This window comes from Camponotus vicinus, unplaced genomic scaffold (genome assembly GCF_025532165.1).
Source record: "Camponotus vicinus isolate PSW18456_S1 unplaced genomic scaffold, iyCamVici1.0 SCAF_8, whole genome shotgun sequence".
NCBI lineage: Eukaryota > Metazoa > Arthropoda > Insecta > Hymenoptera > Formicidae > Camponotus > Camponotus vicinus.
In genome coordinates, this window is record NW_028141980.1 from 8,979,489 (window position 1) to 8,996,848 (window position 17,360).

The following is a 17,360-nucleotide window of genomic DNA, read 5'->3' on the forward strand; positions in this document are numbered from 1 at the left end:
AGTTATAAAAAATCGAGTCTTATTATGATAACTAGAAATTCTGCTTGGTTTAACCAAAATGCCTTCTATCAGATACGTCTTGTTGATACAATTAAACGATTTTTCTCAGTGTATCATATTATTCATTGAAAATCATCCACAAGTATTTTCATCGCGAAATATCTTAAAACAGATGCGTCATTCAAGCTTATAAAAGAAACATTCTGACGTATTTAAAGATACTTTAATTGTCAAAATAATAACGTTTATAATTTATGCTATTTATGAAATTTTTAAATTGAATATTCATGGAAAATAATGTCAAAATAATAATTGTCAAAATAATAAGGTTCATAATTTATGCTATTTATGAAATTTTTAAATTGATTATTCATAGGAAATAACTTGCTAAAATACGATACTCGATAATCGATTGTTGGATTTGGAGAAAATTATTTTTACACGATAAAATTAATGATACAGATAAATAAATAATTAAAACTCCAATTTTTCCTACTACCGATCGCAATGCACGTTAAAGATAAACGCGAAATTCTCACGAGCAGTGGATGTTACACGCGCTCTAACACATAATTCAATGTTAATAGGATAATTAAGTAGCACTTAATATCTTAATTACCTCGTAGTTGTGCCTGGTCGAGATGCGTTAAAGCGCGACCTATTATCGAAGTCCAGGGATGCGAACGAATCCTTTCCCGATTGCACTTATCGTTATTGTCGCTTTCCTCTCTCTATCGATTTTCTCATATCGAAAGATAATATTCGTAAAATCCCTTGAAAGATAATATTCGTAAAATTTCTTGTTCAGCCGCAAAAAGCATTTTTTTCTCTTATTCATAGAAATTTGACTTCTCTTCTAACGCACGGGTATATAAGGCGCTTATATCAAAGGCGCTTATTTCTTATGCAATAGTTGACTTAGGCGCAAAATTTTTAAGCCTCTATTCAAAAAGAAGTTTAATGTAAAAGCTCATCGAAAAATCGCAATTGTTTATCGATATTTCCTTCGTATCGGAAATAAAAAAAAAATGAAACAGCGACGACGGTACGATCTCGAAGATCAACTCAAATAGTGAGAAAGCGCCCGGACGGAGGAGAGTCGGTAATAAGTCAAGAGAGAGAACGAGAGACTTTTCGAACTCGTATTCTCGCCTAGATTGGGCGTAAGTACGTAGACGAGTGGATGTAACGAGTAAGCTCGTTGAAACAAGTTCCTCTTTGTGAACTGGCCTCGAAGATGGAGGCGATGAAACGCGGAGGGTGCGAGGCGCACAATCGAGAGGATTTCCTCTCTCGACGGTATCTCGGTTTGTGCGCGTGTATATTACATAGAGAACCGGGCTATATAGCGTAAATTGGCGCACATACGCTCTCGTATTCACAGTCGCGAATCCCTCCCTCCCTCCCCTCTCTCTCTCTCTCTCTCTCTCTCGAGTTGCCAAACTAATCGACTATAACTATCTATCTTATCCATACGAATTCGTTGCGCGACTGTATTTTCTTATCAATGGGAGTTTTATCTTTAACACATTCTTATGAGAAATTCGGCAAACCTTCCAAGTATGCATAGTCTGACAAAATTAGGCGTATATTTTCTCGTTTCCTAGTCTAATTCGTTTATTGCTTCACCTTTTTCTCGGTATTGCAGTCGGAAATAAAATAATCAAAATCGAATGTAATCAAACTCTGTTGTTTCTGTTGAGAACAGAAAGCCAAGAACGAGATCTATCGTGTTTTATTTTATTTTTTTTTTTTTTTGTTACTTTCGGACATGATAAAATGTTCTCCCGTGTACGCAGGTGGTAGCACTTTCGAGAAGCACGACCACTACAACGGTTCGTTGCTGCATTTCCACCGTGTCGAGAGGCGACAAATGGGAGCGTATCTCTGCATCGCCAGCAACGACGTGCCGCCAGCAGTTAGCAAGCGGGTGACGCTCGCCGTGAATTGTAAGCTCGAATTCGCTCACTCGCTCGATCCGATTCAGTTCAATTCGATTCGTCTCGCTTCGTTTCGTCGATCGTCTCTCGGAAAATAATTTGCTAATCGACTCGAAAAAACAATCGCGTGATCGACAAGCGAGTTATCGCGATTGCTTCGGAAAGGAAAATTTCAGGAACAAAGAAAACACGTGTTGAAAACGTAAATGAAATTTAATTCACCTTTAAACGCATAAAATTTTACAAGAGACTGCGAAGCTCATTTCCTATTATTTATTTCTTCGTTATTCTTAAACATAAAGTATTGCAAAATGTGTAACGCGTTTCGAAATCTCCTCTGCATAAAAATTTACATTCAATCTTTGATTTGGAAATTATACGAAGAAATAAGTAAAGCGTAAGCTTCTTTTACTTTGATATACACATATGTGTTTACCAAATAAAAATAAATCTCTTGTTTCAATTTTTTTTCAAAGAAAATTTTGTTTTGAAACTTCTCTCGAGTACTCGCATATATTTAAAAAAAAGTTTGCTCGCGTTTTTTAAACTTACTTTATTTCCATAGTTGCACCCGTCGTGAAAGCACCCAACCAACTATTGGGTGCACCTCTAGGTACAGATGTGCAGTTAGAGTGCTATGTCGAAGCGTTTCCGAACACGATCAATTATTGGGTAAAGAATCAACGAGGCACGGAAGACGAAATGTTATTGGAAGGGTGAGCTATTTCGCTCGTTATTTTCTTAATACAAATAATTGCTCATTATAACGTTACTTGAGATATAAAGCAACGATAAAATCCATATGGCACAGAACTTTTCAGCTACATCATAAAGATATATTGAAATTGTAAAATTTTAATATACGAGATATTGAAAATATTAGAATCAAATCTAAAAATAATATTACAATCAAATTATCAAGTATCATAAGGCATTTAATAACATTTGATTGTAATATTTTTTTTTCGTTTAGTAAGAATAGTTTCGAAAATCGAATTTAATTCTAAATGATCGAAAAATATTTATTAATTACGAATATCTTGTTCGTGTTATACAATCTCTTGTCTTTTCGTGATCGATGTAAAAGATGAATATTTCAACATTGCTGTAATAGTACAATTGTTGCAGCAATTTTTGCACATATGTTACAAATATATTTTGGCATATATGTTGCAAATACATTGCAAATATATTTTTCTACAAAATGTTTCTGTAAACTTCTGTGCCGTCTAAGAAATGGCACTAAAAGCGCTCGATAAAGATTCGATAGAGATTTCTTACTATTTACCCAACATTTTTCTTTCTATTTTTCTTTTGGAAAATATTCTAAGACTTATTCGTGCAATGCGTAGACCGAAATATAACGTGCGAGAGGAACGTACGGGATACACGGTCCTGATGTGGCTTTTAATCAAAAAATTCACGGAGAAGGACGTCGGTAGTTATAAATGCGTCTCAACAAATAGTCTAGGAAAGGCGGACGGAACTTTGAGATTGTACGGTAAGTTTGAATATGTCTCTATGGTTTTCGATTTGTAATGTATTAAAATTTTCAAAACCACGTCCTCGATATTCATTTTCAGAGATTAAAATCGGTTTCGATAGGACATCACGTGGAAAAGATCATGTATCCATTATCGGTGGTAAGTAGAGCAAGTTATTCTCGTGAATTGTGATATTAATTTGATTATTATAATATAATTTCACAATCTCTAGAGTTTTTATGTGCGTCAATTTTTAGCGCAATCGATTCCGCTATCGCAGAATCGATTTCGCATTTTTTTTTTCAATGGAAAAATAAAATTTTCATAGGATTAGCCGAGGCCGCTCAAAGCTCCGGCGCCAGCAACGGCGTCGAAGGTTTCTCCGGAAGTGGTAGCAGCTTGTCGCACATCCTATCGATGTTTTTCTTCATACCGATACTGTGGCCACGGTGAAGAAGGCATCCATTACTGGTCACCGCTAAGCTACTTAGTGCCGGATGACTTTGTGCCAAAAAAAGACAAGAATGTAGAGAGAATGTGCGAGTGCGAGAAAAGCATTGTAGTAGAGGACATGTGGCCGAAAGAGAGAAGAGCGTGCAAAAGAGAGAAAGAGAGAAAGAGAGAGAGAGAGAGAGAATGAGAATAAGATAATAAATCGGAGTCTTTAGTACTCCAAATTCTTCCTACTTTCCTTTCCTACTCCCGAGGACATTTTTAGATCAATGAATGTTGTCAATGTACGCGTCGCTTTAGATTCGCATTTCGCGGATCGATCGAGTAAGCTTAATTCATACGACTCGTACAGCTATCATCAGGAAACAAGCCGAATAAAATATTAGTCTGTATAATTTTGCCGTTTCAACATACTTTATTTTTTTATGATAAATATATTTTGCGACATTCTTTCAGAACATATTTTAGCATTCACATCGCGGAATGTTTATAATCATTTCTAAACATCTTTACAATGTGCAATCTTTTATATATAATAATTGATCCTGACGGTAACTGCACGGATAGCGTGAATAAAACTTGAATCATCGATACGCGGATCGAGAAATTCGAAAGGGAGGGACTCGCCATCGCGGAGATGCTTAATGAATCGACGATAATAACGGTCATTTTGTCATTGATTTATGCGCTGCTGACAGACTTTGAACGTCGAAAAACTTTGATGTTTTGAAATAAAAGTAAGGCTCGAACGTTGTACTTTATTTCGAGTTTAATCATTTCAACCTGCTTTAAGCTTATGCTAATTATAATATATATAGCACGCAATCTATAATTCGCGACAAAATTCAGAACAAAATTTATTTATAATTTTATCTACCACTAAAAATCCTATATGATATATATATATATATTTTTTTATTATATATATTATATACATATATATTTTTTATTTATTTAAATGCTTTATATTGTACGACATAAAATTATGAATAATCTGTGTTTTGAACTTTCTCGGGAATAGAGATTATTTAAATGGGGCTTTCTAATATGATTAGTGTATGTAACTAATATGTTATTCATTATTGTTATTACATTTAATGAGATTCGTTTAATAATATATATATAACGCTCATGCTATGTGAGAGGTAAGTATTCTTACTTGATTATAATAAATAAATTTCTCTCACACACATACACTCATCTGAATATCTACATATATCGAGAGTACGATTCGATCTAATAAAAAATTAAATTTGTTATTTTTAACTAAACTTGTTACACTTTTCGTATTTTTTCTCTTTTTTCTAATTTTTAAATATATATTTCATTTTATCATGTTTCAGTTTATATAATTACAAAGAAAATCTGTTATAATATATTTATTTATAATGGATTTATTTAATCCTTGTCATGCAAAAACTTTATTTATTTTATAAATAATTAATTTAAATCATGTAAATATAGAATATTATATATGAAACATTATATTGAATTCACATCAGTACGTATAAAAAGATGCAAATAAATTCAAAGTACTATATTTTATTTCCGTATCTGCTCACAAGATGGCGTCACTTTTCAGTATCTTAGCGAAAATTATAATTGACGAGAACGCGCGCGGGATACATTTCTCCGCCATATTGTCTCGACTCTTTTCGTTAAGATTTATTTCTTCACACATACGACGCTTATATATTAAAGATATATAAAACTCAATTATTTTTACTAATGAAAATGCGAAAAATAATAACAATGTATAACATACATACTTGACAATGATGATTGCAATTTTTCGCTGCACTTCGATGAAAGCGTGATACAACGGACAAAATTCCACATTCACACAACACATAAACGAAACGGCACTAAAATCGCGATATTACACAATAGCAATCGCATGACATTCAACATGTTACGTCAATAACTTTTTGAGAGACACTCGCGATAATTTATCGCGCGCGGGACTCACTTTTCGACAATAATCGCGAAAAATATACAAAGTGATTCGGACAGACTTCGGACACGACTTTTGCGAACGATTTGAAATTGTCGACTGAATTACATTGCGATTCTCGAAGTATCGAAGCTAGTAACGAGAGGACCAATCACAGCGATCGGCTTGCTCTTCATACGTTACATTTTGCGACGCTGCTGTTGGTATCCCTGACAGGTGCTGAATGTCACGCAACATCGTGTAGTACGTGCGTGATTTTAATTTCAGTTTGATCTGATCTGTTTATGAATAATGACACTTTGACAATTAATTGACATTAATGAGTAATTGACATTAATCGTTAAATAATAAAGAGCAATATGTTTTTTTTACTCCTTTTACAAAAATCTTAAATGGACTGATCAATTAAATACTATTTTTGTAGTAAAGGTTAATTAGAATCTTTAGTGAAATATTTTACCGTTTAATGTAATATAATATAATTATGTAAGTATAAAAATTTTAATGCAATTGATGAATGAGATTGATTATATTTTTGATTATTTCATATGTATACATATATGAAATAATGGAAATATAAACTTTTGATGTAGTAACACATGTAACAAGATTGACTTTATACAGGGCAATGGCAGAATCAGGAAATACCAGCACATTGGAATGGACGCGTCCTGATCAAGTGATGCGATTACATCGTATGAAGTTAAAGAAACGCGCACTTCAAGCACGTCTCAATAAAACAAAGATCAATACTGCAGGAGTTCAACATACTACAAACTTAAATAAACTTAATTCCAGTAGTAATATACCTCAGCATGTGCCTCAGAAACGTAAAAATCCTTTTGTAATTAATGAATTGTGCAAGAAACAGAAGGATATATCTGGATTGGAGATCAGTAACGACAACACATTATTTGAGTTACTAAATATTAACGTCCAGCAAGAAAAGCAAACAATAGATTCATCTGCAAACGATTCTTTAACTTTTGCCAATGTTCTTTCAAAATTGGAATCAACTAGTCAAACTTCTGATGAAAGCGTCCCAAAGGGAGCAAAGCATATTCCTATAGATTGGACGTTAAAAACTAAAGTAAGATTTATGTCTCCAAAACCTTTTCCTTGGAATGGCAAACTTAAGACGAGCGAAGAGGCATCAGGAACCACAGGATTTGTTAGATGTCTAGATATTGGAGGAAAAGAGACAACTTTGGACACTAGTCTAAATGCAAGGTTGGTTTTATTAATTACTTTAATTACTTTTGTTCTAATTTTCTTAATAATGTTTGTTGAATATTTTGATTAGATTTTATCAATGCTGCTTAATATGGCAGCATCCATCTTTACCATGGTTAGAGTTATTTCCTCGTTCTGCCGGTAAAGTGAGCGCCAACCTTGCAACTAATATGTCAATGGCAAACAATCAATGTATGAAAGATGCCTTATACAGAGAATGGTGCGACAGTTTCAGATCATTGTTTCATTTACTGCGAGCAAGGCAATGCCCATACTTTTATGTGTGCGCCAACACATTTATAGTATTATTTCGTGCTGCGGGTATCTGTGGATTGTCTGAAATTCATGCACTTCTCACACCCACTACACGTGGATTTCGTCAATCATTAAAGCAAGAAGGTGGGAGATTCTATTTATTTATGTATACATTTATTACGACTAAATTAATATAATTTAACTGTGCACTCAATTGTTTCCCTTGATATTTTTCAGAAATAGAATACTCTATGCCATTAAGGAAAGATTCTAGAAGACGATCCGACGGGGGAGATTCTGATTCTATGACTACAGATGTTACATCTAATACAACAAATGGACAAGATAATTATGAAGAGGAGGACGAAGAGGAAGAAGAAGAAACTCAAGATGCATGGCTCAAAAGTCTTGGAGTAGAAAATTCAGAAATAAAAAGAATTAATAACTCGCAGGTATTATATATACATACACACATATATATTGTGTGTATATATATATATATATATATATATATATACACAATATATATTTTATAACTATTTGTTGTGTATTATCAATTCATTCTAATGTTAAATTTTTAGACAAGGATGACTTTGGAGAAAGAAAGTGAAATAGACAATTTGAAACAATCGCTCGTCTTTGTAAAAGGCGTAGAAACGCAGGCATTATTTAATTTTTTAATTAATTGCAAATCTGCTATCGCGGCAACCGGAGCATTAGCCGGCGTTCCTCCTACGCTTTTAGCTCCGATAGCTTTCCATGGCGCCACGTTAAAAGCGCTTAAGGTATTGCAATCTTTATATAAAAAATATAAGCTCATAATTATTTTTATTATATAAAACTACATTATTGTATTATTTTTTCTAATGAAGGTCCGAGAAAGTGTAGTACGCGTTGATAACGACAAATATTATTCTCTGGAACTGAAAGGACCTCTTTTGCCGCACGTGTTACCTTCTCTCTGTCACTTGATGACATCTAGTCAATTGGAACAGTATTCGGCAAGCTGCGCACAACTGGCGTCAACAACTCCGTTTTCTACGGCAAAACATGGTACAGGTGTGTATACGTGAATATACGTGATGCGAAATTTGATGGACCAAATAGCAAGAATAATGTTTGTACTTTTGTTGTAGGATATACGAATGTCACGAAAGAAGAGGATCGTAATAATGTTACGAAAGTACCGCCTAATATCTTTGGGCAAGAAAATCTGAGCGATTGTGGATTTAACGAGGAATTGTTGAGTCACTTTTGTAATCCTGATCCAGCTAGGATAGAGGTCTTTGAAAGTTTTAAATTCTTCAATGGATTATATACCTGGTCGTAATGAACATTTAATTTAGAAATAAACACGCATTTAAGTATACACAGGTTTGTATTTGTCAAGTTTTTAATTAAGAACAAGTGGCCTGGCGATGCGTAACGTCACTAATCAAATACAATTGATGCAGGATGTTTGTGTCGTATTTGTGATTGTATATAACGTACATGTGTACGCAAAGAAATGAAATTTGTAATTATTTTTGCTAACGTATATGATATTCCATGCAAAATTTGTGTATATAAGACGATGACATTATCGACATTAGATAAAAACGTTAGAGAATATTATCGATATTAGGTAAAAACATTAGGTGATATTATCGATATTAAATAAGGACATTTTCGTCATAAACGACACGACAGTACGATTAATGTAAGGCAGGAATCCTGACAATAATTTTCTACTCATTGCGCCAAAATTGACGTTATATTTTACAAATATATATATGATCTATATATTGTCTTGTTTGATATTATTTTATTTGTAAAAAAAATAAAATTTTATTTTACTACGTTTATATGCTATCATAAATATATACGCGCTTAAAGAAAGAAAGGAAATTGAGAGAAACAAAGAAATCGTTATTACACCGATTCAACTTGATTCGATCGAAAAGGATATATATCTTTTTAAATGATTGACAATTAAAATTCCAGTATTCGAGTATACGCGCGATAATATCCATTAAAAAGAACCATTCGAGGTCCCCGGGAACGGTGTAGGTGGGGTCCATACAGCGGATGGACTGCCCCTAAAAATAACGAATCGATATTTGCCCGCTGCCCCCAAATCAGTCGCCGGACTCGCTGGACTCGCCGGGTCACCGAAAGAGAGAGAGAGAGAGAGGGAGGGAGAAAGAGTCTCAATACGAAAAATCAATTCACTTATTAACATCAGGATGTATTATCCCTTCTCCTCAACCGCGTTCAGGGCACGCATCGTGCAAACCGCATCAATTATACTCGGATCGCCGTACAAGGCATCGCACAGCGAGCAGCGTAAACAGCAGGATTCTGCGACGATAAACGAGATCGTTAAAGGAACGTCGTGGCCGCACGGCAACATTGACAGGCGGTCGTCGGATGCATCTGCGGCGATGTGCGCATCGGCGGAATGCACGGTCGCGTAACCGTTTACGCGCGAGGATTACGTCAGTGCCCGTCGCCGTATTGCGACACCACACCGAGCGGTTTCATGTTCCAAGGTCTCTCCGAGGAGCGGCTCGAATTTTCGTGCGACGCCGTCTCGTCGTCGACACGCTTCCCGCTCGCTTATTTCCGCCGGATTTTTGCCTCTTTTCTCGAGATGGATGTCTCGTCGCTTCCGAGCGGAACTGAAAGACGATGAGGGAGAGTACGCTCTTGCATTCGTAGATGACGAAATATACGAATATATACATTGTATAAAAAATACAATACTAAAAAAATGAAAAGATACTTCGATATTAACTTCGATATTTAATAAACGGTAATATGATAATATTTCGATAGAACAGGGTGAGACACACCCCTTCATGCATTACACCGCCCCGTGTCCTCGTGGCTTATGCGAACTACATTTATCGGTGCGTTATCGAAATGTCGATAGTCGTTTGTACATACGCGGATATAAATTATACGCGCGAGTCGGAAATATTGAAATATCTCCCCCGAATATCACGCGCGCCAGGTGAATAACGTGGAGAAAAAAAAATTGGAGCTCGTTGCGCGCCGAAGAGAAAGGAGCGTTATTTTCGCCTGGCGAGAGGCAACCCCTTGTGTAGGCGAGGATTCAGGGTGGATAAAGTCGCTGGGTACGCGACGCGCCGGGCGTTGGTAAGGCACCCGCGACGCGTAGCGAAGCGAAGGGGGCCGAGCGCGAGGGGGGAGGGCGTCGGGAGCGCGAGAGAGACTCTTCGTTTCGAAGAGACAGAGACGAACGACGCGAAATCGGGGCTCGGGCCGAAAGAGAGAAAAAGAGGGAAAAGGGGGAGAGGGAGGGAAGGAGAAAGAGAGAGAGAGAGAGACGGAGAGGGACGACGACTCTCCCTGTGGCACGCATTACACGTACAGTGCGCGCGTGTGCGTATGCGTGCGCGGGGGGTTTCGAGAGGCTGGCACACGACGACGACGACGACGTCGACGATGTGCACGACTACTACGACACCGCGTGGGGGTTGCACGAAGACCCCCTGGTGGGGTTCTGGCTGCCGACCCTACAGTCCCCCGCTGGAAATGATATCAGTCGCGACTCGGTCGAGGGAGCCCCAGCACGTCGTTACATCGTGCACCGTGCCCCTCTCGTAGTAAGATAGATACATATATATACGTCTCTCGATACGAATACCGCCCCTCCAACGAAAAACATCGCGCTCGTCATCGTCGCCCGGTTCTATCGCTGCGTCTATATCCGCGGGGATTCACCGGATCGAATACCCCGGAAGATACCAGGTCGGAGCCAGCACCCGGGGTGCCAGGCCGGGGACGGTGCTCCGATATCGGCGCTGTTGGATCGGCGAATCGGTCGCCAAAGACGCGAGAAGAGGACGATATAATAGGTATGTGGCCAGAGGCGAAGCCTCGCCTCGGTAGCGTTCCCTTCGGAGCGCGACGTCGACGTCGACGTCGAGGCGCGGATATTAATAGAGCTCGGCGAGAGAGAGAGAGAGAGAGACGACGCGGGGCACCGGCGCGGCGACGCGAGGCGACGCGACGCATCGCGTCGCCTCGCTTCGCATCGCGCGGCGCGCGACGTCGAGCGTCTCTCTCTCGTTCGCGCTAAACTCGCGCATTCCTGGACACGTTAGTCACGTGCATAAAGCCTCGCTCTCCTCTTGCTTTTTGTCACTTCCCCTCGCGTATACGTATACGCGTAAGCCGCACGTGAGCGGCACTCGCGCCGTCAGCATCTCTCTCTCTCTTTCTCGTCGTTCCCTTGTTTCGTTTCTTTCAACTTTCTTCAACTTTTTCGTCTCTTCATCGTCGATCGCCAATTATTCGACGCTCGCGAACTCGATAGAAATGTTCGCGCCTCGAGGTCTTTCGTTAGAGACTCATCATTGCCGTTTGAGGCGAAATTCGATGATTCTATGAACGTTGTACGATTAATGGACGTATGAAGCGTATATCTATATCGGGAGCGCGCACGTGATTCTCTCCAGCTGTTGATTTTTGCTCTCTCATCTCCTTCCGTTCGACTGAGGTTTCCAGATACGTAAATTCCGCGAAATCTCACTCGAACGCGTCTCGTTTCGATCAAATAGAAAGAATCGGATCATCGTCGATTACAAAACGATAAAGCTAAGTGTCTTGGCGTCGTCGATTTCGACCGAGCCGCTTCCATCCGAGTTTCTTTCGGTCGTGACGGAATAAGGGAAAAAAAGGGTGCGTTTGGCCAATTCCCGTACGGAACGGGAATCCCTTGGAAATGCGCGTGGGGGGGTCCACCAACAAAATTATGGATCGCAATGCGAGGGTTCACGTCTGCGCATGACTATCCGTCTCGTTTAGAGCCTAGTCGTACACACGCACACGCACATACGCACACGCGAACGCGGTCTCTCGGTCGCGTACCAGGTAGCCCTTCTGGAGAACCTTCTTCGACATGTCCTTCTCGCGCGACATTTCCATCCCCGCGAGTTTACCAACAACTTTATTGCGCTCGACTCGCAAAAATAATCTATCGTAAATTCGCGATCGGTCCACGACGATATAATCGCGCAGAGGGCACATATGTTTACGAAAAAAAATAAAAAGTTGAAGAAGAAAAATTGGAGCGCGTGTTCTTAATACGAGATATTACGAGGTCACAAGTATTCTCTCCCAAGGTGAGCTCGCGCGGTTACCGGTCTTTACGTTAAATATCGCTTGCGAATCGTCGCGATTTAATGACATTCAAGCGACTCTAGGTAACTAGTTCCGCGATGCACGGTCGATTACGAGATGCGCCGAGTATCGGCGACAGTATATTCGCATATACATATCTCCGTGTACGACGATCGGAATAATTGTGCGGAACGTGTCAATTAAAACGACGCGACGCCCCGTCGCCCCCGCGCCTCGCGATTACACGCGACCCACGACTGTGATTATTTCACTTATGATGCAACGATTACGGATTGCGGAAGGCGATATTAATATTCCGCTAGTACGATGATTATTAACTGCTGCCTACTGTTGCGATAAATGCGGCAAGTTTGCGCCGCATTTACGCGAGTTTACAAGTTGCACTCGAGTTTATAAGTTGCATTAAGCGAGAATCTATCCGATTATGGTGGATCAGGAAATATAATTTAATGCTCAATTTTTTTTCCAAGCGAAAACATGAGATTCTTGATTAAATCTCGTATGATAGAGAAATAAGGCGCGTCGGTTGAAATATTAAGGGCAATATAATAACAATAAACAATTGTGGAATATTCCTACATTAACACAAAGTTACGTAAAACAATCTTGAATATTCTCGACGTCATGATTAATTAAAATCGCATAATCCAACAATAAATCGTTGATAATTTAAGAATCTCAGAATATTTTCTGTGTGAATAAAATATACAATACAATACAGAGAATAGAATACAAATATAAATATATATATTTAATACATGTCAGTTTTTACACAATTACAAAAAATTTTTGTGTTTATACTATTTTAGGGACTCGATAATATTCGAAAAGTATGGGCGAGAAGACGTTCAATCTTACATGGAACAATCACCTGGCGAATCTGTCGGGTTTGTTCGAGGCTCTTTATAAGAGCGGCTCGTTGACAGATGCGACATTGGCTTGTCAGGGCGGCATGTTGAGGGCCCACAGGCTAGTACTGGCAGCATGTAGCCCTTACTTCGAAAGAGTCTTTAAAGAACACTATGGAGAACAACCCATCCTCATTTTAAAAGGTATAATATTGTATAACGCGCTTTGGAAAAATTTCGTAACATTTAATCAAACGAATTAAAAAACGGTGCGCTTGTGAGTTCATCAACATTACAAAGGAAAACTCAATTTTACAAGTTAAATCGCTAGAATTGAGATTCGTTAAACTTTTTATACAAAGTGTCTCATATGAGCTGACAATCGTACTCTATAAATATATATCATAGAAGCCGAAAAATCATTGCTATCTTTATTTTGAAATAAATAGCTTGTAATACTTTAGACTATTGTAAGTCTTGTTAAGAAAAATTATAAAAAGATCATTTATATTTGATATTTAACGTTTAGGCGTCGCCGTAGAAGAAATGGAATGTCTCTTGGACTTCATGTACAGAGGATCCATCGATGTAGCGGAGGAGCATCTACCCTCGTTAATAAAAACTGCGACAGACTTGGAGATACGCGGTCTCTCCGGAGAACAGAAGAATCAGGAGAGCAATCGTAATCTCTACACGAGGGTTGAGACGCGGATGCAACGATGCCACATCGAAACCAGAGTTCACACCACTGAATATATCAAGGAACCATCGGTGATTCCTTTTCTGCCGAAGCATTCGACCGTTGATTCCATAGAAGACCATATTAAAGTGGAGGATATCGAAGTCGAGGACGACCCGATGGTAATCGACGGGCACGAGGATAGTTTCGACGAGCTTCCGCGATCGACCGAAACACAAATTGTAAGCTCAGCTGCTTTCAGCTTCGCTCTTTTACTTTGAAGATTCTATTGTCAGTTGCATTGCTTGATTTTGATCCGTCTCACAGAGACTCACTCTCAATTAATTCAAGAGATAATTGTGCCTCTCCTCTTTCTCTCTCGATTATATAAATATATTAATAATTTCCAGAGACGTATACCACCACCGATGTACAAGCGGGAAACTAGATTCAAAGGGCAAAAGAGGGTATCTGTGGGTCGTGTGACACGAAACAGCGATCCTCCGGAATCGAAAGACTCCTCGCGAGAGTCAAGCTACGAGGATTCCTCCAGAGTCGTCAAACTCGAGCCTAATTTTAATGACGGATCTACAGATGTCGTGATATCGGACGCGGTACAGGTGAAAATTACTTTTATCGTCTATGAAAATATATCGGAGAGTTGCTTCCTTTTCTCTAGCACCTTTTTATCAGTATAAAATAATGCTTTTTTTGACTCTTGTAATCGCAAAATGTTTACAATTATAAATCTGTAGGAAACTTCGAAAAGCTCGGAGGAACCGGCAAAAGCGGGAATAAAGAGAAAGATCGAGGTCTTGAAGAGAGGAAACGAAGGGAAAGAGGCGAGAATATCTAGCAAGTCCGAAAGGGCGCAGCATAAGCCTTTCTCCTGCGACCTTTGCACGTTAGCTTTCACAAGAGCCTCGCACTTGGCAAGACACAGAAGGGTGCATACGGGCGAGAGACCGTTCGCCTGTAGTATCTGCCCGCGAATGTTTGCTAGACAGGACAAGTTGAAGCAACATCTGGATTCGCACTTGCAATGGCCGAAGAGGAAGGGCAGCCAGACGGTTTCTTCGTTGCCAGGAAAAGGAAAACGTGGCAGACCACGTAAGGTAATACACTAGCGGAAGAATTATTTGGAAAATTTCAAAAATAATTTTATAATTAGATAAGTATACACGTTTCAGGTTAATTTGGAACAATCCGCAATGGAAGAGATTTTCAAATTTGGCGAATTTAGCTCGCTGTTGAATAAATCGCATTCCGCGAATTTGACGAATAAGAGTGAAAACGCTGGAAACGCCGCAGATGACGGCAAGAAGAAGGAAGCGCATCGAGATGAGGACGACGAGTCTCAAAGGGAAAAGGATAACCGTGGTTGTCAGGTCGAAAATGGCCAGGATATTGTTTAATAGAATCTTTTTTGTAATCTGGATTTAAATATCCGTAAAACATATTTTTCTATACACAAAACCGCGTCGCGCAAACAAAGATCAACGCAATGAAGGAAGAAATCTATCGAGCTTCTGCGAAAAGTCGTGGTATCCTTTTCCTTGGATTTATTTTAATTCAATTTTAGAGATTATAAAATTCCTCGTCATTCTAATCGGTTATACACGTATAGAAGTATGCAAAAATCGCAAGAACCCTCGTGTCGCTGTTATTGCGAATTGTTTAACGTAAGTACCTGAGATATCGACTACTAACGTTACTACCAAAGCGTACGAGCCTCCAAAGAATCTAGAACGGCATGACAAGGGTCGAGGATATCGATTATTATAATCGACTTGGTACCGTCATCGATCGTTAGTATCAAACGATAAGAATCCAGGGATACCTGCGCTCTATTAACCTGACCAAATATACGCGTGAAGAATGGCGGCCTGACTTTCACTGTAAACAATCTCGGTCTCTCAATCTATCATCGCCCGAGATATACACACTTATGATATAATTTTCAATAAAATCCTTACAATCTGCCAATCGATGGCCAACTCGGCTCAACGATAGTATAAGATGCATGGGTATCTTTACGAAAAGTAACTTAATAGCGTAATAGTCATAGCGTATTAGACAATTTTGTCTGATACAGTGTGAGTCATGCCTACTAGTCGTAATATTTTGTTATACTCGCGAGTATATAATATGTCAAGTACAAATGTCCAAATATACTTTAGATTATACGCGTATGATATTCTGTCACGGCGTAAATCAAGGATGTGCGAGCGCTCGTGTGAGTATTTTCCGAGCGAAATTTTTCAGCGTATCCGACACACATTTCGTTCCGATATCTTTAAATCGAATCGTATTTGGTAGCGGATTTGAAACTCTTTGGATACTCGAGGCATCTCGAGAGTGCTCGATATCTCGGCTCACTCGAATCTTATCAGAATACAATTTTATCGGATTTCTTCCTTAGTTTTTAAGATGGTATTTTTAGCTGGAGAAGTTGAGATACACATTTGAGATTACATATATACATACATATATGTACGATACATATATATTGTGTGTATATATATATATATATATATATATATATATATATATATATATATATATATATACATGTATATATATATATATATATATATTGTATATAACATTAGCACTACATTATATATACATGTGTATATATAAACAAAATCTCTGAACAAAGTTAAAATAATTGAATATAATAATGGAATATAATCATTTTATTTCGAGTAATCCGATAAAATTCATTATGGTATGGAAAAAATTCCGGGAAACATTCGAGTCACATCCGACCTGATTTTAGGAACGTTGCGAGTATCCGCGCGTTCTTAGCGTAGGTGAATGGGCCTAGAGATTCCTTACGATTCGGTTAGATTCGGGACAGATGTGTAATGATATTTTTTCATAGAGCTTATGATTTTTGTGCAATGCCGACGATGTTGATCAACATTTCGTCCTACTTATGAATATTTGCGAATTTAATCTTAATTTTTAAAACATTAGCGTTTGTATATACGTCGAAGCATCGTGTGGTATCAATGTCCTTATAATTGGTTATAATTGTTGTATACTTAGTTGTTGGTTGTACAAATTCTGTGCATTCTGTTTTATTGAATGGCTGTTGCTCCACCTCACGGAGATGACTGTTTACCGTGTCTATCTTTTCTCCTGGCAATGTGCAATTATTTCCAGTGATACCGAATATCCTGGTCGCTGTCGAGCGAGCGGCGAGGTGCGAAAGGTTCATATCTTACATTCTATATAGTATGTAGCGCATGTAAATAAATGAATGAACAAAATAAATTTTCAAGCGAGTAAAGGAGAAAACCCGCTTTTCGCTTTCTAAGCATTCGCTAAATTAATTTTGAGCGCGTCCGCCCGCTC

At 38.5% G+C, this 17,360-nt stretch overlaps 3 protein-coding genes across 8 annotated transcripts in view; all 3 read left to right on the forward strand.

Annotated features, from left to right (window-relative positions):
• The window catches only part of LOC145975710 (lachesin), a 32,052-nt gene extending 27,414 nt beyond the window's left edge, over nt 1-4,638 (forward strand). For both annotated transcript variants that reach the window (XM_083106376.1, XM_083106375.1), the window contains exons 5-9: nt 1,800-1,949; nt 2,506-2,656; nt 3,293-3,441; nt 3,524-3,583; nt 3,753-4,638. In XM_083106376.1, coding sequence (XP_082962502.1) covers nt 1,800-1,949; nt 2,506-2,656; nt 3,293-3,441; nt 3,524-3,583; nt 3,753-3,877 — 635 coding nt within the window. In that variant the 3' untranslated portion in view covers nt 3,878-4,638. The remainder of the gene's footprint in view (nt 1-1,799; nt 1,950-2,505; nt 2,657-3,292; nt 3,442-3,523; nt 3,584-3,752) is intronic.
• Nucleotides 4,639-6,055: 1,417 nt separating this feature from the next.
• On the forward strand, nt 6,056-9,101 carry Hd (humpty dumpty). The gene is made up of 7 exons (XM_083106501.1): nt 6,056-6,317; nt 6,456-7,061; nt 7,135-7,463; nt 7,557-7,771; nt 7,901-8,104; nt 8,192-8,378; nt 8,456-9,101. Coding segments are annotated over exons 1-7 (1,737 nt in total). The 5' UTR covers nt 6,056-6,315; the 3' UTR covers nt 8,650-9,101.
• A 1,557-nt stretch (nt 9,102-10,658) lies between these two features.
• On the forward strand, nt 10,659-17,303 carry LOC145975662 (uncharacterized). 5 transcript variants are annotated; one of them, XM_083106316.1, is made up of 6 exons: nt 10,659-11,182; nt 13,280-13,522; nt 13,848-14,239; nt 14,408-14,611; nt 14,753-15,112; nt 15,188-17,303. In XM_083106316.1, the coding sequence occupies exons 2-6, from the start codon at nt 13,303-13,305 to the stop codon at nt 15,410-15,412; spliced, it is 1,401 nt and encodes a 466-aa protein (XP_082962442.1). In that variant the 5' UTR covers nt 10,659-11,182; nt 13,280-13,302; the 3' UTR covers nt 15,413-17,303. The 5 variants fall into 5 exon arrangements, with proteins under 5 accessions (XP_082962442.1, XP_082962443.1, XP_082962444.1 ...); XM_083106317.1 differs by having other exon boundaries at nt 10,662-11,182; nt 14,408-14,617; nt 15,174-15,391; XM_083106318.1 differs by having other exon boundaries at nt 10,664-11,182; nt 14,408-14,617; nt 15,169-15,294.
• The last annotated feature ends 57 nt before the right edge of the window (nt 17,304-17,360 follow it).

What these genes read in the sequence shown, in the direction of transcription:
- Hd (XM_083106501.1), top strand. An exon ending in GACACTAGTCTAAATGCAAG is followed by an intron (nt 7,062 to 7,134) that starts GTTGGTTTTATT and finishes TATTTTGATTAG; the next exon opens with ATTTTATCAATGCTGCTTAA. An exon ending in TACGGCAAAACATGGTACAG is followed by an intron (nt 8,379 to 8,455) that starts GTGTGTATACGT and finishes CTTTTGTTGTAG; the next exon opens with GATATACGAATGTCACGAAA.
- LOC145975662 (XM_083106314.1), top strand. Translation starts at nt 13,303, where the DNA reads ATGGGCGAGAAGACGTTCAATCTTACATGGAACAATCACCTGGCGAAT. An exon ending in GATCGACCGAAACACAAATT is followed by an intron (nt 14,240 to 14,407) that starts GTAAGCTCAGCT and finishes AATAATTTCCAG; the next exon opens with AGACGTATACCACCACCGAT. An exon ending in TGATATCGGACGCGGTACAG is followed by an intron (nt 14,618 to 14,752) that starts GTGAAAATTACT and finishes ATAAATCTGTAG; the next exon opens with GAAACTTCGAAAAGCTCGGA.